Genomic DNA, 20979 nt, shown 5'->3' on the forward strand with positions numbered 1-20979 from the left:
GGCATATCTTCTGTCCTGCTACAGCGGCGTTTGATCTCCATTTGAACTCGTTCAGCATACATGCTCTTATGACGCTCTGTGGATGTCCCATGTTCCCTCTGTCTTTACGCAAGTTCACGGTGTGTCTGAATTGCCACAACCAGGTAGTATGTTGGACATACCCACACCAACAACTGACGTTCGCCTTATCTCCACTCCCATTGAACTCACGGTGTGAGGTCCAAAAGACCTCCACGAAAAGGGACAGAAATTTCTTGGTTACCTTTATAGTTATGCACAAAAGTATAGCGTTTTGTCCCGGGCAGTAGTTCTTGATTAAGCATAATAAAAACTATCTTGAATATAATTTATGGATGATGATGATGATAATAATAATAATAATAATAATAATAATAATAATAATAATAATAATAATAATAAGAAGAAGAAGAAGAAGAAGAAGAAGAAGAAGAAGCTAAAATAGTGTTTTTAGTTTTCCAGAAGGAAACCAAAATTTTCCTTTCTTCCAGGCCTCAAAAACACTAGCAGCAACACTTTTTTTGTCTTTGTACATTGTAGCTGCCCCCCTGAAAAACGACGGCCCTTCTATACAAACCTGCTGGCTACACCCCTGGTGGGACGTAAAACTTAAAGATTTCATTTCAAATAATTTCAATCAAAAAATAGTTGCAGGAAGTATGTAATTTCGAATAAAACAAACTACTATATAAAATTCTGAGTATATTATTGTTTTAATGAAATTCTCGCGAACCTTATTTCTAAGTCGAAGGGTAAAACAACTAAATTCATTCTATTGTTATTGTAGATCCGTTTCAATTGAAACAGTTGAAATAGTTGGGAAAATTAAAAAGCCATACCCTATATTCCAGTGTGCCACAATCGGTATAACGCGGCACACTGGTGTGTCCAGCAAAGTGAACAGTTTAACGCAAACTTTTTTTTTACTATTTGCAAGAATATTTGTCGAGTTTCTGTTATTTATTACTACCAACGATTCTTCCATGAATCAGCTGTCTGTATACAGCTAAGCAACCACAAGTACCACATTGAGGGAATGAGTATAATTATTCACTTTAATAGTAATAGAAAAATCTATTTGCTTGTATATTCTACCGGGAAAATCTATTTGCTTGTATATTCTGCATCCGTCTAGAAAGTTAGGACTAACAACAAAGGGATCCGAGTTTCTGACCACACACTGCCCAAAAGTCGTGAGTGCAACAAGTTCTCTTCTACGCCTTGGCACAATAAGGGCTTTTGCGTTCAGGGAGAGGAAGAAACAAATCCATTGCAATTATATGCTTTAATAAATGTTAACTTATGTTCTTAAATTATGTAAGTGATCGTATCGTTTTCTGTTTATTATTATTATTATTATACATTTCTTAACACGTTGGTTGCCATGTGTACGGAATTCCATACACATGGCTCTCCCATGCAGCGCCGCGTGATGATTTTCCATACACAAACAATATAGATATTCCAAGCTTGTTGTGTTCGTTCTATAGGTGTGTATGTAATTAGATACATATGGTGTAGAAATAAAAATTTAATGTCCACGCCATGTATATGCAAAACTACACAGAAAGAAATTTATGAACAAAGACTTGAGTTTGAGTTTAACATCTCGTTCAGCAACGAAGCTATATGAAACGTCGACCTACTGATTAACGTGGACTCCGAACTACGTGAGCTCTCCCCGAGTCTCCCACGCCAAAGGCGCATACGCTAACCACTTAGCCACGAAGAAGCTCATTAACAAAGACACTTATGGGCTAAAACAAAGGCGAAAACAAAGACGTGTGATTTGATTTTGAGTTTATCATCTATTTCAGCAGTGAGGCTATATGAGACGTGGACCTACTGATTAACGTGGAATTCGAACCACATGAGCTCCCGCCGGGCGGAAACAAAGAATTACTGGCGGATTACTGCCGTCATGCACAGGTGATAACGGTCAACAGTTTTAAATTTAAACTAATATATTTTTAATTAAGCACGAATTTAACTTACAGTATACAGTGGGGAAGGCTCAGTAGTTCGCAAGGAACGTTACAATATCAAACCCCGTCAAATATACTGCAAACCTGTCAGCAAGCTCCTATCAATATTAAACAAGTATTGTGTTGCAATGTTCATTTCAATGTTAACCTATGTAGGCCTACGGACTTCAATACTCGCCCTCAAACGAAGGTGTAGAATATCCATGATTTGCAATATTAAACTCTCACCCTCTGTATTCCCCTAATATGTCTCCCAGCGATTACAACATTTTTTGGTATCTCAATCAAGGATAGCTTTATCTAGAGGCCACTGATTAACCTGACATTGTATTTTTTATTTTTTATTATTTTATTTTTTTTACCTTTGGAATTGACAATCATCGTTTGGACATTTCAGTCGTACCTACCTAATATTAACAACGTTTCTTCGATAATTTCGTAACATTGTATTATTTCTTTGTATTAATGACTAGCTTGGTTAGGCTTATTTAAAACTTTTTTTTTTTTTTTTTGCTGTGATGTGTCACATCTCTTGGACGAAAATACTCTAGCTCTCACTGGAAATCAAATCCAGAACCAATGCACTTGAACCATTTGACCACAACAAGGCACATTTAAAAAGATGTTTCGATTTTGTTCGGAAAACTGTGATTAGGAAACATTTAAAAATATATTTAAGAAAGGGTACGGAGCAAACGCACTGTACTTTCTCGCTCGGATTTCTTACACTGACTCATGTTAGCCTGCAGCTATTATTGAAACATTTATTTGGGAAATTGCGAATAAAATAATGTGTTTTGGAAAACTTCGCTAGAAGAAACCTTAGGCACAAAAGTAAAGTATCCATTGGTCATATTTCCGTTAGAAATAACTTAAGCCATATATCAGAATTATTAAGGATATAATTGTGTGAACTATAAGCAAAAGCGTCTGAGTAATTTCTGAGAAAATCATGAAAAAAGTCACCCTAAGAATAAATTATTCCTTGTGGATCTATTCAGGACAAACGAGCTATGCTATATTGTTAGTGTTTTCATAAAGCATTTATTTATTAACATCCAATCGCCTGAGTCGTTCTTAGGGTAAAACTTACTGTCAAATGTATTTATACCACTTCTAGATTTTCAGGATGAGGGAATTATACCATATAGCTAGGTTATTTATGAAATATGAACAACATATATCTCCTGAGTTGTTTTTGAGAAGGTCATCGGGAAAAAACAACCCTAAAGGTAAACTATTCTATCTGTAATTTTGAGGATAAACGATTTATGCCATATTGTAAATTATTTATAATCTGGACCAAGTATATCGAGTAATTTTTAAGCAAATCGTCGGGGAAAATTTCACTGTCAAAGTAAACTATCTCTTTTCGATTTTTCTTTTCGGAACAAGCGAGTTATACCATATTGTAAGATTACTACAGAAAATATTTTTACTGAAATTACAACAAATTTGTCTATTACTGAGAAAATTGTAAAAAAATTCAACCCTTGAGAAAACGTCTCCTTCTGTATGTTATCGGGATAAACGATTTATACTGTATGTTAGTTTATTAATGAAATTTTTTTTAAGGAAATTTGAACAAAATGGCCTGAGGCGTTAATGGTAAAATCATCGGGGGAAAGCTACTCCTTCTGAATGTTTACATGACGAACGAGTTGTCATATTGTTAGGTTATTAATGATCCGTTAATTTACGAAATGTGGTTGAGAAAATTTTGCAAAAAGAACGCATACCATACAGTAAATTACACCATGTTTATTTTTTAAGAAAAATGATTGATACTACGGTGGAGAGTTGTTAAAATATATATTTATAAAAAATAAATACAATCGTCACAGCTGTTTTATTGAGAAAATTGAATTTTAAATTTTCATCCTTCAGTAAACTACCCTTACTTTAAGTGTCGAAGGATATAAAATTCGAAACGATAGTATGTTATTAAAACGTTATGTCTAGAATTCCAGTTAAGTTGAACAGTATGGCCTCTAATTGAGTGCATGTAAAAACGTGACGAACCGACAGACGAATAGATGGGCAGACATCGAAAAATCATTTTTTCGATATGTAGGGGCCATGTAACTTGAATTCATTGAAATCTCGTATTCGATTTCTATAACTGTCACCACACTTTTTTCTTTCGTCGCTCGAATGTGAAAACGAATAGGCCTACAGCGACACCTAAAGTAATTTGTAATCCCAAAAGTTTAATTTGTTATATTCAATGTGTTGTGACGCTAGAAAAAAGAAACTTATGCCTGTTACATCATTTTATTATCAGTTTTTCACGCTACTGTATAATTTGGAAGAACGGTATGATTATAGTTAATATCCACGGCATATTTTGGAAGCATTAGTGTTCCTCACAACTAGAGCTGTTTAATTTAGTTTTGTTTAAAGAAAGCATTCTTTATTCCTTACACAGACTTATGATTGCATTTCTTGCCCTTGTGGATATGAAAAAAAGGAGAGAGAGAGAGTTAATACTCTAAAACGAAACACACACATCCATTGTTAGGTTGTTTATTGTTGGATCGATGTGAGATCCAAGAACATTATCTGTGTGGATTTTGTCTGAAAGTGAGGAAGTGCCTTTGATTGACGTTTTTGAGTTGTATGTGAATGTGCATGATGTGTCCCAGGTGAAGGTAATGAAACTCGTTTCAAAATTGGTTTTGTGGTTATCCTATTATAAAGAAATGAAAGAAATAAGCCTATTGAACGTTATAACTCCGAATCCTTCTAACAATGGAATTTAGTGCAACGGAAATATTTTTAAAATTCTTATAAATGGAAAACAATATTAATCAATTAAATTCGTTAACAGATATCTCCATTTCAATGGAAAATGATGAAATTTCTTGCCCTCAGTGCCTAAAAAGGTTTCCAACCAGGAAGGGGTTGAATATACACAAGGCGAGAAAACATGTGATATCAGAATCTCAAGTTACTACGCAAGATTTTGCTAAAGAACTTGCAAAATTAAAGTCAATCATATGGCTAATAAAGAGAATTCCAAGAGGGGCTCGAAATGCAGTCGCAAAGAAATTAGCATCTGTAATAGAAGCATGTGTAAATTAAAATGATTTCCTCTCGTGGAAAAATTTGTTAACCTTTTCGTTTGCCCATCTAAAAATCCCTCAGGAACGCAGCACGAAATCCATTACACAGGTTATTAAACACAATTTAAATGAAACTGTACCAACAGATTGTTCATCTCGTCTAGGAAAAAAAAAAAACACTCCAAACTTAGCGAAAAGAATAGAAGCAAAATTTCTCACTTTGATACCAGAGGGGCCCTAAGGTTGTTAAGTTCTGATGATATTTTGGCTCCAATAAACGAGGAAACATTTCTCGATCTCAAAAGCAAACACCCAGCTCCTTCCAGGGATCTAAATTTACCCGATCCTCCCAACGATCTTGACCCTAAAATCATAGTGGATAGTGGAATGGTGTCAAAAGCTATTTATAGTTTCCCTAGTGGTTCTGCATCAGGGATTGATGGTTTGTCACCTCAACATTTAAAAGATCTTATTTCCAAATCGGCAGGTGATACGGCATCATATCTATTGGAACAAATCACAAACTTAATAAATCTCATACTGAGTGGAAATGTCAATCTTGAAATATGTAAATACTTTTTTGGTGCAAATTTATGTGCACTTCGAAAGAAGGATGGAGGACTTAGACCCATAGCTGTTGGGTGTACAATTAGACGTTTAGCATCTAAGACAGCAGTTTCCTCCAAATGCGCCTCTTATTTGCAACCTCACCAACTTGGATTTGCGACGAGAAAAGGAAATGAAGCTATTATACATGCCACCCGTAGTTACATACAAGCACATAAGAATTCTAATAACGTAATTCTCAAGATCGATTTCAAAAATGCCTTCAATTCCGTGGAAAGAGATATTATGCTACAGCAAGTGAAACAAGTATTGCCTCAATTATATTCATTCTTTTGGCAAAGTTATGCTCAACCATCAATCTTATTTTTTGGTGAACGAACGATTCCATCACAAGTTGGCTGTCAACAAGGTGATCCAGCTGGTCCAATGCTCTTTAGTTTGGCCATCCACCCAATAATTCGCGCTTTATCGTCTGAACTAAATACCTTCTACTTAGATGACAGTAGCTTAGGTGGTTCTCCACAGTCAGTTTACAAAGACATGAAGACTCTAATAGAAGAATCTAAAAAACTTGGTCTGGAAGTTAATCCGTCTAAATGCGAACTTTTTTCATGTCTGGGAATCCAAGCAAAGAAGTTGAATCCCAGTTTCAAGAATTGTTACCTGGGATACGGACGGTACTTAAAAATGAATTATCTCTCTTAGGATCACCCCTCCTTGAGGATGGATATGAGGAAACTTTTGATGAGCATTTAAATAGATTAAAAATAGTAACTCAGCGTCTGAAGACTTTACCAGCACATATCGCCTTTTCTCTACTTAAGAATTGCCTGGGAATACCGAAACTGGTCTATTTTTTACGCACCACTCCCACATGGTCCATGCCTTCCAAGGTACTTCAGCTTGATAATTGTTTGAAATATGCATTACAGTCAATCATCAATTATTCTTTGAATCAAAATCAATGGACCCAAGCAAGCTTACCAATTCGCTTAGGAGGTTTAAGTGTAAGAAAAGTCTCAGATCTAAGCCTTCCAGCTTTCCTGTCCTCATGTTTTGGAGTGAAGCCACTTGTCTCCAACATATTATACATTCCAGTTGACAAAGTGGAAATTCATCACCTGGCGGAGGGATTGGAGATATGGAATGGTATCTACAATAATGAGACTCCCGCTGTATTGGATTTACAACAGCATTGGGATAAAATTATATTAACAACAATAATTGATAAAGAATTTGTTCCTGAAAATGCATTTGATATTGCCCGTTTTAAATCCTTACAAAGGAAAGAATCTGGTGCATGGCTACAGGCTACACCGTCAAGAAATATTGGAACTCTCTTAGACAACAACACGTTTCAAATTTGTGTCGCTCTACGTCTTGGCTTAAATATCTGTCACAGTTTCAAATGTACATGTCAAGAACAGGTTGATGAAAAAGGCTGACATGCACTAAGCTGTTCTAGGAGTGGAGGTAGAATTTCTCGTCATGGAGAGCTGAATAATATAATAAGACGAGCCCTTGACAGCATTGATGTTCCAAATATTTTAGAACCATCTGGAATGTCCAGATGATGGGAAACGACCAGATGGAGTGACATTAATCCCTTGGAAAATGGGGCAACGACTGGTATGGGACGTCACCTGTGTAGACACATTTGCACCTTCCCATTTAGCTTTATCATGTAAAGAGGCCGGAAATGCTGCTGAGACTGCCTGTAAGCGAAAACACACGAAATATTCCAAATTAAAAGAAAATCATATGTTACTGCTTTTGCTACGGAAACCATGAGAGCTTTTAGCAAGGAAGCTAGGGAATTCCTAAAGGAAATCGGATTGAAATTAAATCTGAAGACAGGAGATCCAAGAAGTGCACAATTTTTATTTCAACGCATTAGTCTAGCAATTCAGCGAGGTAATGCAGTTAGCATTTTAAGTTCCTTCCCTTCTTCTAAAATGGAAATTTTTTATTTGAAATGAACCAGAAATTATGAACATTTTGGACTGAAAATTTTGAACTATTTAAGTTTTGTTAGCTGCATGATATTTCTCATGCCACTTCCAAAGATGAGGAAGATGTACTTATTCGCTCTACTCAATTATGAATAGCCTAGTTTCTAGATTTTACATTTCAAACAAAGGAATTAGTGTAATGTATCTTCTGTCCATAATTGTCTATAAATTCGGTTTTTCAAGCCAAAAAAAAAAATCAACCATTGGTTTATATTAATCGGGTATAATGTATAATATTTACTATATATTAAATATTCTAAATATCTTTATCAAAAAAAAAAAAAAAAACACACACACACACACAGAAACACTAGAACAATAATTTAACATCAGCTTTTTTTATGACAACGAGCTATTCTACTTCATTCGCTGTGACTGACTGTAAGGTTGCAGATTGCGCATGTTTTTTTTTTTTTTTCTGTTCGTGACTCGCAGACACACTCGAAGTGAGTTGAAGTTTCTTCTGCTGTGCAAAAACGGAGAGGGGAGGAATATGCATACCATACCATAAACTGAAAACAATCGCTATTACTAATAGTACACTAATTCTGAATAAATACGTCATCAGAGGAAACAAAAAGTTATTTCCTTATTATATTATTTCGGTTCTTATTAACATAAAAATTATACTTTCTATAAAGTTTTGTAAAAAAAAATAAAATGGATGGGATGGGATTCGCTGTGGTGTTAAGACAGCATAAGAACTACCAGTCCACTACTCTACCCACTTTACCACAGAGACTACGTTTTGTTGCCTTTCTCTTAGCAAATAAATGCTCATGGCTATAGAGCATGTCACTTCCAAACTTAAGAAAACAGTTTTCCTCTTTGTTTCTATATTTCCGTACATCTTGGTTACAGAAGCTAATTTATATTTGGTAGACAATTTACACCCTAGGTTTAAACAAATAAATGCAATATTTTACTCCATTTTCTAGTTCCTTGATTCAACTTCTGGATACTACGACTACAAATCGTGAAATTCCCCCTGCAGTCGTGCTCTGCTACTGGAAAATTCCCGCGAAACTATTATTGCCAGTATACACAAAACCGAGCATAATTTTGTTTTTTGCTTATATTTTTATTATTTTATAATCTATTTTAGATATATCTTCTTAGATGGATTGCTTTCTATTATCTCCACTTACTAATAACTGAATTTTACCCATAAACGTAAGGAAAATGGAATAATTGGGAAAAATCGTGGGTTTTAGTATACGCGCAATGTTTTTTGCGCATGAGGGTACGTTTATACACTATTTATATACAAAACTTGTACACTCATGTTATTGAACAAGAGATAAATCGAATATGTAGCATGTGCTGTAAGCCATGAATGATGGTGTTAACCCAAAAAGAAGAAAAAAGCAAGAAAATTGTATATACTCATGCACGCAGTTAAACAAAATTAACTAATTATAAAAATTATGCATTATTTTAAAATGGAAGGTCTTTCTTCGTTCTTTTTGAGCTTTAAATTTATTTATAACTTCATTGAAATCTGAAATGTGCTCACCAAGGTTTCCGAATAGAAAGCATCGCTACCGCAAATATTTTCCGCTTTGTTTTCTTTAGGGTACAGAAACGCCTCTCTCCTCCAACAATATGCATTTTGTTAGCATTTCTTTGTATGAGTATAAAGAACAAAAAAAAAAAAATCAATTTTCAGAAACCACGTATTTTTGCTGCTGTTCTACTATGAAGGAGCATGTAATCAATTGTGTTTTCCTTCGAAAATGAAAAAAAAATATTTAACATTCCAGCAAATTAGGCTAAAGAAGACATGATTATTGAAAGTGAATGATTTGAGATTAATTTTTTATGCTCTCCACCGGAAATCAAACACGGGATCATGTGCACGAAAGACACAGAGTTAGGAATTAGACCAGTGCTAAGACATTTTCTTCTTCGAGACTCGATCTCCCCCCTCCCCCCAGAATAGATTTTTTTATTTTAAAAATAAACCTCATCCCAAGAATTTTCACCTTTGTATTATAAATGTTAAATAGAATCTATTGACTTCGAACGACCGCCCCCCAAACTTTCACCCTAGATCCGTCCCTGCTACCACCAGACCTTTGTTCTTTACGAGTTCGTGTTTTGTGAATAACTTCTTTCTTCTGAGTGTCTGCATCTCTCTCACCCTATCAATTGAGTCAAGCGCTGCCAAGAGAAGGAATTCGTAACTATTACAGAAGCTGACAAGTTCCAAAAGAAGGTGCCACTGCAAGCGGGCATTACGAGAAGATAGGAGCGATGCAAGAATAAATCCACTTCCCCATGTTAAGAGATAGGAGCTCGCTGTCATATGCTCAATGTTACTGCTTCCAGTGGCAACGCTCGCTGCAACTGGAAATGTGAATCACTTTCTTTCTTTGTTTTTTAATTGAATTTTTAAAGAAATGCATCAATACTGTTTTGCGCTCAAGAGCAAAGGTTTGTATTTTTTTTTTTTTTTTTACTGAAACACTACTTTAATACTTAAAAGTATTTTTAATATTAAAAAAAATATATCCGGTTGCACAACCATGCAACACATAGTACCAGCCGCCGCTGTAAGATACTAATTTTTATATTCAATTTTTATTAATTCTGGTTGATAATATCTTCGTTATTTAATTTTTTCTACATGTTATGCAATTTTTTCTATATTTGAAGATATAACCTCATTAATAACAAACACTTCCGTTGACCAGTTAGAGGTATATCCTTCTCAAACCAACTTTTGGATTAGCTTATGCGAACATAATAACCAATTTTATATTTTGATTTAAGAAGTATATATTATTTTTATACATTCTTTCCAATATTGTTTGCTCATTTTTCTTATAAACTTCTACAGGTTCCATATCAATTGTTCTATAAACTTTAATATTATACTCAATTACCAATTCTTTCAATATTTCTAATCGTTCATAATTTCCGTGGGTAATAAATTTCTTTCACATTTCTTTTAAGAGTTCTGTTAAAACTTCTACGATAGACTTCTGCCACTCTAAGTTGAATAACAATTAATGTTATATTTTTTCATCAATTCTTTAAAATCTTTATAAAATTCTTTATCATGATCCGTTTCGAAATTGTTTGGATGTTTATTTTCTAATGCTGATTTATATGCTTTTATAACTTTTATAACTTTATAGCTTTTATAACTTTATCACCAGTCTTATCTTAACGGAAATAGCAAATTCAAATTTAGAAAATATCAATAATCGTTAGTAAATATTTATAACTTTTATTAATTTTCGAAATTCTTTTTAATACTCCACTATCCATTTCCACAACATCTGCTTACCCAAAGTCGTCTATTAATTTTATAACAATGTTTAATCTTTCAATCGTACCCTGATGGGTTTTGTATTTCTTCTCTGATTACGTATTTGCCTTCTTTTAATCAATTCTCCTTTAAAATTGAATTTTAATTATACTGAATTATACCGCATATACCTTCCTTCATATATCTTCTATTTTTTGTTTGTTCTATTCTAATGGTATCTTTTTTATTGCTGTGCTTTTTCCACTTAACCCAATAAATCATCATTACTATCTACTTAATAGAAAATCATTATTTCAAGAACTAAGATTTTAAACAATCACAGACCTTCAAACATAGCATTCGGGCACAAATCGCATTAAATTATTTTATTTAATTTCGAGCAGCATGTTATTAACATATACTTGTGTATCATTTATAAGCATATTGCAAGTGATGTCTAGAATTTGTTTCGATACTAGTGATTTTCACATGATTCAAAAATATAAATACATTTAAGATATTGAACATTTTAAAGATAGCTTGTCTCATATTTACAATTTTTAACTGGCAAATTAAATGTATATCTTGCTTCTTTACCATATCTTTATACGAGGGTCATTTAACCCGAAGTGGCAACATAGTTATGAAATGGAATATAGTGAATCACTCACCTCAAGAAGCTTACAGTCCTTCGATGTAGTCTCCGCCAGCCTGTTGAACCCTTCGCCAGATGTGTGGTAACCGTTGAATACCTGTCAAACCCCCACTTCGTGAGAGGGTTTTGACAGTGCGCCCTAAGGCACGAACAATACTGGGAATGTCTCTGAAACGTTTGACCCTGAGGTTATTTCATTTCTGGGAAAAGATCAAAATCGCAGGGGCTTATATCCGGGCAGTATCGCGGGTGTTCCAGTACCTCCCAACCCCATCGTCGTAATAGTCTGTACTAGATTGGCTGTATGGCATTTGGCATTGTCGTGTAGGAGAATTGGTTCAGACTCCAAGAGGTGTGGATGCGCCGCAATGCTGGTCGCAAATGGTGACTGAGGTATGAGGCATTGACGGTAACGCCAGGTGGAACTTGATGTGACAGGATAATGCCTTCGTGGTCGTATGACATTATAATCATCAATTTCACGTTTGTTGGCTCTTACCTAAGCTTTTTCGGTTGTGGAGATTCTGGGTGGTGCCATTCACTCGACTGACGTTTCAATTCCAGCTCGTAGGATTTTCCTCACGTTTCGTCACTTGCAATAAGGTGGTGCAAGAAGTCATCACATTCCTCATTGTAACGTTGAAGGTGTAGGCGCGCACATTCCCATTTATGCCACTTTTGAACCTCGGTCAGAGCATGCGGTACCCATCTGGGTGCAATTTTTCGCATGTCAAGATCTTGTCAACGCCTGAAATGCTGCAATCCATCTCGCCACTATCGGATACAGTAGAGCAGTTTCGTTACAGGCCTCTACTAAACCCCTGTGAATCGTCCTAGCATTTCGTCCTCGTGCCACCTGTTCTGCACGCGTGAACATTGCGTTAGGGCGTTATTTCACACAACAATCACTTTAACAACGTCTACTCGCCACATACACCATAATATGGGACCGTAGCAGCTTTGAACTGACTCGTACACATCCACGGAATACTTCCCACTTCCACTTCCACTTCTGGGGGGAAGAGACGCTCCCCCTTCTATGTTCCAGCAGCGACGCCTTGAACATGGGGTGTAGTAAGAAAGGTAAGTGCAAGGGTAAATGACGTAGAAGGTTAGCTTAGTTTAGGAAGTCATTTAGCGTAGGTAAAGATAATGAGGGCTGCTCTCAGTGATTACAGATCAAGCTTATTAAGCAGAAGAAGCTGAAGGAGATGATAAATCACTGTGGAATTGTTGATGGATAGAATGGTGCACACCGGCATGGGACCATAACCAAGTAAAGAGTGCAAGGAAGAAAGAAACACTGGTCGGTAGTGCTGGGTGTATGTACAGGCATAGATTAGATGATTCAAGGTACCTAGATCTTCCTGGCAGTAGCAGAGTGGATTATCACGTAGTCCCTGACGATATTTTTGCACTGGAGTCTGTGCGGTGTTGAGTCGAAGTCGGGTGAACAACACATGATGAACATGAGTCCATTTAGGGTGATAGATAAAAGAACGCGTGGTAGGATTAGGTTCTATTCGCCAGTAGTATTTACCTGGTCCACCTCGAGCCTGATGTTGATAGTTCCGCCATTCGGTCTGCTGTTGTTCTCCAAGTGTTGGGATAAATGATGTAGCCGGTAACTTCACCGTTACAGGCACTAATAACGCTCCTTGTTTACTTAATTGGTCGGCCTCTTCATTACCTGGTATCATTTTATGGGCTGGTACATGTATGAAAGTTACCTGTAGTCCTTTGCTTTGTATTTGACATACCTGTTGGAGAATATTGACCAGAATCCAGTTGGAATGAGCTGGTTGGGCTGTGGGAAGAAGACGACGAAAAACACTCTGACTGTCACTACAAATATAGCTAACAGGCGGTTGGAGACATAACACACGTTGCAATGCAGCTCGAATAGCGAACGCTTTGGCCATGTTGATTGATGTGTGGCCAGGCAACGCCTGATGAAAGCGCCAATTGTAATGCGGTATGAATACGCCAATGCCCACCTTCGATTGTCCAGCCTTGATCTGTTTAGAAGCATCCGTATAAATTAGTAAAGCGTCTGCATGGTGTTGGTTAATATAGTCTTCCCATAGATGCGATGTTAGAGAGCGGGGAGCATTATTCAGCCAGTGGGGCGAAAGAGATGGAAATTCTACTTGCGTAGGAGTGATGTGCGTGGTGTATGAGGATTGGTAGGATGGGAGTTTAGGAGTGCGGTAGATAAAATTCAGCCAATGTTTTACACGAACATACGCAAAATAGGTCCAAGGCAGCTGGCGATGATAGGGTAGGGTTTTGCTTCGGTTAGTAGCATATAGGAGTTGTGTTTTGGGGATGATGGGTGACGTGGTAATTGCCATACGGTTCAAGATGAAAAGTTTGGCTACATGAAAAGCTTGGATATTGTATGGAATGATACCTGCTTCTTCCAGGAGTGCCCTGTTGGGTGAGTTTCGAGGTTGCCGAAGTATTGAACGGAGTCCTTGCACTTGTAATCGAACACACAGTTCACTGAGACGCCGAGGTAGTGGAGAAAGAGCTGGGCAGCCATATAGAAGCCTTGATTCCAAACACTGACGAAATATACATAACTGTGATCTAATATCCAATCCCCATCTCTTGGCACTGAGTCCACTGATAAGGTTAAGAACGGGTTGCACTTTGGTGTTAAGTGTGTCGAGATGTGCTTTCCAAAGGAGTCGAGAATCCAATGTCACTCCGAGGTAATGGAGATGAGGAACAGGCGAGAGTTGGGCATCTTGAAGTATTAGTGGCGGAGCGATTGTGCGCCTTTTCCGAGTGAAGATGATGTACTGGCTCTTACGCCAGTTTACACTAAGGCCATGATCTCTGTACCAGTGTTGTAAGCCGTCTATGGCTTGACGAAGTTGATTGGCACCATGGATCACTGTGGAGGTGCGAACATATAACAAGAAATCATCGGCGAACTGATTTACTCTGACCAACGCTCGAAGCTGCCTATGAAGAGAGATGGTGAATAGATTAAATAGAAGCGGGCAAAGAGGAGAACCCTGTAGCAATCCTTGAGATACTATCCTCGGGTCTGTATAGCGGTGACCAACACGCACTGACACTTGACGGTTTATGAGCCAATTATGGATGAAGCGGAGGTATCCAGCTGGAATCTTAAGTGAAAATAACTCTTGGACGAGCACATCCAAGGGTACACTATCGTAGGCTCGTGCGAGGTCAATATGAACAGCCATTAGATATTCCCTCCGTTGAAAAGTACTCCATATGTCGGGGACGAGACTAGTAAGAGCGTCGTGTGTGCTTCGAGATCGGCGGAACCCATCAAGGGTTGGGGGAAATATATCGTAATATTCTGCCCACCACATAAGACGTTGTAGGAGAATCTTTTCAAAAATTTTAGAGATGAATGGCAACAATGTAATCGGTCGGTAGCTGCTAGGTTCCCCAGAGGGCACATTAGGTTTCGGAACTGGCACAACAAGGTGGTATTTCCAGGACTGCGGTACGTGTGAAGTTTGAAGTACACTGTTGTACAGTTGCAGCAGATAGTTGAAACCGCTGGCAGGAAGCAGTTGGAGGTGGCGAAACTTGATACCATCAACACCAGGTGAGGTAGAAGGAGAACTCTGAAGCACTCGTTGAAGCTCTGTGGCTGTAATCGGAAGTAAAGCAGGATCCTTTTCAGAAGGGACCAGGCAGTGCCGCAGGGTTTGCCGAGCCGGTAATGGAGTGGCCGGAGTGACCATAGCATGAAACGAAGTAAGCCAGTCTTCATTAAGTACCGTTGGTGGAGGCCTCTGAATGTACCCTTGCATTCTGGATCGCATATAGTTCCATAAACGTCGAGGTGTGGTGGAGAGAGTTAGAGTACGGCAAAACTGTATCCAGTGAGCCTTTTTCTTGGAAGCTTGTGTTCGTCGAAAGTTGGCATGGGCTTCCTGATATCTAAGGTAACTTTCTCGGGATCGACTTCGCAGGTACTCCAGTTGACAACTCCGGCGATAGTTACAACTTCGCTGACATTCTATGTGCCACCATGGTGGATTGCTGAGAGGTGAGCGACGAGTGCGAGCTGTAGAAGTAGGCGGCAGCGTAGGTGTGACAGCTTTGCGGGCAGCGAGTAGAATGGTGTCCTGAAGATGAGTCACTGAACGTTCATCCACTGTAGTACACTCACGGAAGAGATCCTGGAAATGCTGATGAAAGATACTAGGTTGGGATGGGAGAGGGACTTTAGCAATAGAATGAGGGAGCATCCGGTCTGAATCGTATGTGGGACAGGTGACCCGTGATGAGTGAAGAGTCAAAAGAATGGGGAAGTGGTCACTTCCGTAAGTATAGCCATGAACTCGCCAGGTATGCTGGATATACAACTCTGAACTAAGAATGGTGATGTCAGGAGCACTGGGTCTGGCCTGAAGAGATGGCAGCCTAGTAGGAGTACCGTCATTTGCTAATAAATAAGTACATTGGCGGAGAGCCGTAAGCAGGTCTGTACCAGCCGTGTTGGTAACTGCATTGCCCCACAGAGGACTCTTCGTGTTAGGATCTCCTCCGATGACAGTGGAGAGTGGGAATTGGTGAAACAAACGGTTCCAGTAAACGGTAGGAATAGGGTATTCCGGGGGTGAATAAACATTGATGAAATTTATATCTCCTAGACGTATACCTTGTAGTTGCGTATGGGGAGACGATGGAGGTGGTATCCCAGTGAGGAGAGTATATGGAAATCCACGTCGAATCCCCAGAGCGATACCGCCGTATTGATCCAGTCGGTCTTCCTGTATTAGGCGATAACCTGGGATGCGTAGTCGAAAATGATGAAACGACCAGACCTCTTGGAGTAGGAGTATGGTTGGTTGATAAATAGCACACAGTCGTTGTAAAGCCATTTGCTTGCCCTGTGCTTGATGAATGTTCCACTGTAACATGGTAATTACACTTGTTCCTGCCATCCTAGGATGTGTGAAATTGTGGTAAGCGCAGGTTCCAGGTCACTATCATTAAGAAGATTGGTACTCACTAGTTGTTGAAACAACACAGTTCGAATGGCTTTGTATTGATTTTTGAGAACAGTAGTAGAGGTGTCCTTAAGTGTGCAATCTGGTATTTTATGTTCAGAATGAAATTGGCGCACTACATCTCGTAACAGTTCTCTGCGTGCACGAGTAGAAGAAGCTGGTGGGGTTGTTGAAGAGGGAGATAAGGGAGAAGTACCCGAAGAGAATAGACCTTTGCGCCTCTTGGAGGAAGAAGGTTCTTGCGACGGACCAAGCTGTGCGTCACGATCTGCTGGTATACTAGAAGTAGTCATGGATCGAGCAGGGCGTCTCGGTGATGTAGGTGATGGGCGCTGTGCACTGGGAATTGTTCCAGTAGAACGAGTAGCTAAACTAAATGTGCTATCGGAACGAGGTGAAGCCTGTACCGTTTGAGCGTAGGTGGCTTGCCTTGGATGTAACTTTCGTGCTTCATTGTAAGATAACTTCGATTTAACCATAATTTCTTGTAGTTTTTGTTGATGTTGGCGTTCTGGACAAGCCGGGTCATCAGCCACATGGGAAGCACCACAATGAAGGCAGATCGTAGGGTTAGAGCATTGATCAGAGGTATGGCCCTGACCACACTGACGACATCTAGCGGCCGATTTGCAAGTTTTGGCGATGTGCCCGTATCGATAGCATTTGCGGCATATTTTCGCTAACGGTACATAAGGTACAACTTTGAAACGGTAAAAATATAACTTACACTCAATAGGAAGTATTTGGCTCTCAAAAGTGAGGACGACTGTAGAGGTGGGGAGACGAGTCGGCTGTACCGGTGGATCAGTAGGTATGTTAGGAGCATCGGACCCTTGCTCTACCGTAGTAATCGGATTGCGGACCATACGTTCTATTCGCCGTGCATGTACCACAGGAGTTCCAGCACACTGTATATCAGCGAGTAGATCTTCCATCGAAACGTCGACAGGCACTCCTTTAATAACACCCATGGTAGTAACTGCATAGTTAGGTATATACGCCGTCCAACCTTGTTGTGTGAGAGTATCATTGTTAAGCAGAGCATTAGCGTGGGTAGCACTATCACAGGTTGCCTTTATTAAATTGCGCCCGATGATGTCAAAACTGGTGATTCCTGTCACTTTGGATTTGAAGAGAGCATGTCCTAAGGCTATGGGATGAGTTTTTCCCCACAGGCTTAGAATGATCTTTCGCAGTGATGTGCACTACATAAGGAGCCAGGTGATGAGATTTGTATGTAACGGAAGGCTGAGCAGCCACAGGAGAAGAGGATGAAGCAGTGGTAATGGTGACTTCCATAGCTGGACTTGGAGGCTGCTGCAACTCTGACATAGTTAAATCCGGTATCAATGGATCAGGCTGAGAGCCAGATGGTGAGATCAATGGCTTTCCACCCGATTGGGCGGCCATGTTGAATAATTGCCCCCAAGGAGGCAAATATATAAGCACTAAACACGACACACAATGAAAATAACACAAACACTAATCACAGCACAAGTAACAAACGGAAGGTCGGTGTGATAGGAGAATTCGAAGATTAGACGAGGACAGGTACCGAACGCCACCATGTCTAACTCGTGAATCCTCCCACGGAATACACTACGTTCGTCATTTGTCTCCAGCCCATACGACACTCCAATCATAGCAGTGTTGCCAGTTCGAGTTAAATGACTCTTGTATTTATAAAATTCTAAGAAAGAAACTCTCGCGTTAAGTAGGAAGCCTATAATATTATTTATCTTTTTAATTTCTTCTATAGATTCATTCTTTCTCATTTCTTCTCTATACTCGTTCTCATTATTTTCTTCCTTATATTCATTCCTTAAAGATGTTAATCCGATACTTAAAATCTCAAACTTGTCTCTTCTTTCTTAGTGAAGTTGAGAGAGAGAATCTTGGCAGCTGCCTAGGACATATAGATTCGCTCTCATCGGAGGAATAGTAGCTGAAATACGCCATAGACTGCGTGCACACATGCGCAATCAATGGAAGTAATTCGAACAAGATTTGTAACATACGTTTATTTTTGATTTGTTTCACTGAATTTGACTGCTTTACCAGTTTTTCCAATTTATTTCTCTTACAACTTTCTCACGCTCAGACGAATGTACGAATTAAATTAAAATCAATTCAACGTAAGAACAATACCTGAGATAAACAAAACAGTTTGTATCACTCCGCGTCAAGCACATGCTTCACGGCGAGATTTCTGCTTCGGTCAGCTGTTCTTTTTCCGTGCGTTCCTCGATCTCAAAAGCAAGCATAGGTTCCTTCCCCGGGAAATGGGCGAAAAACGTGATTTTAGGCTTAATTTTAACTTTTCCAAATTTTGGGAGGGGTTCCGGAACCATTCCCTGGCTACGCTACTGAATGGAATTAAGTAATAGCGAAAAGTAAATGTTATTATCAACTTACAGAAATAAAAGATAAAATAATTATGAATTGGCTACTCACGTTAATCTGGGGTTTCTTCTGAATAGCTGAACGCAGTAGCTTGCAGCTCTTCATCAAATTCGTTTGTTATCTTAATTACAAGGCGATTCACCAAGGTGTCAGAAATCCGTTCAGATTCCACATTTTCTCTTCTTCCTTCAGCACATGACGAATATTGTTTTTCCATATATCTGGTGTCACTTGAGTCAAGGCAGTTTCAACCAGCAGCCGAACGTCACGTAACTTAAACGTGGTAATTGTTTCTGGCTACTTAACCCTTAACAAACGCCCACACAGTTTCTATCGGATTCAAATTGCTGCGGTAAGTGGGCAGTCTCTCAATCATTCTCTCAGTCTGTTTTGCGATGCTGTCTATTACATATAGGTTTTCGTTGTTGAGAGCAATGTTTTGCGCTTTATTCAGTAGTTCCCCTTTAAGATTGGACTCTGAGAAAGGCACTTTCTTTGCTGTTAACCACTTAATTATTTCTTGTTTTCGCCATGAGGAGTTTGGACGCCGTTCGAGCCTTACGCTAAGGTATGAAGCATTATCCATTACAATAACACACCCGGGATGAAGATTAGGCAATATTGTTTCAAACCATTCACGAAAAGCGTCACCATTCAAGTCATCATGGTAATCACTATCGCGCTTAGATTCAAAGGTATGAACACCACCATCTACAAATCCACTATCAATACCTAAACTTATATGAACAACTATTAGTCTTTTTTCCTTGCCCGTAGGATTTTTTAGGCCAGTTGATTTTCCAGACAAAAACGCCTGGTTTTTTAGAACATACAGTTGTGTCTACCCATACACTGGATGTAGTGTGATCTTCGTTCACCCAGGTTTCGTCTAAATAATATACGGTTCTATTTTCCGCTCTGTGTTTACGAATATTTCTCAAATATCGTCGCCGCCATAATGCAATGTATTCCCTATCTAAAATAGCATTCACTTTATTTCTCTTGAGAAACTGAAAACCAATATCCAACAACAATGTGTAGAACGTAGTTCGTTTGAAAGTAGGTAACATAGGGTCACAGAACTCACAATTTTGATTAGTGTAGGTGGTTCATTTCTTAGAAAGAAATCATGCACTTTGCTCCAACTAGCACATTTCACAAAGTCATCCGCCTTTACTAATTCTGTTTTCTGTCTGTTTCCCTTTTTACCCGGTGTTTTCAACAACTCCGTTTCTTTGAACTCTTTACATACGTTCACAACACTCGACTCAGAGACATCAGTATATACTGCCGTTAATCTCACTATGTCATTTACTAACACAGTAGGGTTGTTTTCCAGCAGTTTATTGAACACGTTTAAAACAATTAGTTTTTCCTCGATCTTCAATGGTTTTCCTTTTGGATGTTTCCTAACTTGACACTGATGAGAAGCACATGTAGCTGCCATGTTTTCAAATTGTAAGGTCTCTGTTGGGGGCGGGACTTAAAATGACTGTTGCAATCTCTGAGTTTCTTAAGAACAGCCATTACACTTTTTTTTTAAACGTTTTTTCTTTATTATGGTTGTTAAGAGCAATTCAAAATATATATTAAATTTGTACCGAAACATGTTGTATAAATGTTTATTCTCTAGTACGTTTACTATCTACCTCTCTCTCAAGTGTTTAACATTTGTTGTTATAGATACTTATCGGTTTGCATGTTAGCAACCAGGGTTGGCAAAAACCATGGTTTTTATTGAAAAAAACAAAAAACCTTTTTTTTTTTTAATAATTTGCTTTATGTATTTATGTCACATATGAACAGAAGTAAGCTTCTTTCACCTTAGTGTTAGTATGCAACAACCGGGTTATGTTGGAAGGGGTCACATAAGCTTAAAGCGGAATCCAAACCGCTTCTCGGCTTACATCCAAGAGAAATTGCCCTCCATTTGAACTCGAAGCCGGGACTAATTGGCCAATGCAATACGTCTGCCGACTCACTCACGAAGGACTCCTGGTAAAAATACG

The 20979-nt window shown here is 38.5% G+C and overlaps 1 protein-coding gene across 1 annotated transcript; it reads right to left on the reverse strand.

The window, feature by feature from the left end:
* Window positions 1-19271: 19271 nt before the first annotated feature.
* On the reverse strand, window positions 19272-20417 carry LOC145671601 (uncharacterized). The gene is made up of 2 exons (XM_081740793.1): window positions 20058-20417; window positions 19272-19784 (listed from the first exon to the last, which is right to left on the reverse strand). The coding sequence occupies exons 1-2, from the start codon at window positions 20415-20417 to the stop codon at window positions 19272-19274; spliced, it is 873 nt and encodes a 290-aa protein (XP_081596919.1).
* Between the last annotated feature and the right edge of the window lie 562 nt (window positions 20418-20979).

Source organism: Thermobia domestica, chromosome 15 (assembly GCF_964235325.1).
Source record: "Thermobia domestica chromosome 15, izTheDome1.hap1.1, whole genome shotgun sequence".
Classification (NCBI taxonomy): domain Eukaryota; kingdom Metazoa; phylum Arthropoda; class Insecta; order Zygentoma; family Lepismatidae; genus Thermobia; species Thermobia domestica.

Coding starts and splice junctions, on each gene's coding strand:
- LOC145671601 (XM_081740793.1), bottom strand. CDS start 20,417: ATGGCAGCTACATGTGCTTCTCATCAGTGTCAAGTTAGGAAACATCCA. Junction 19,785..20,057: donor CACCTACACTAATCAAAATT/GTGAGTTCTGTG, acceptor CTAAAAAACCAG/GCGTTTTTGTCTGGAAAATC.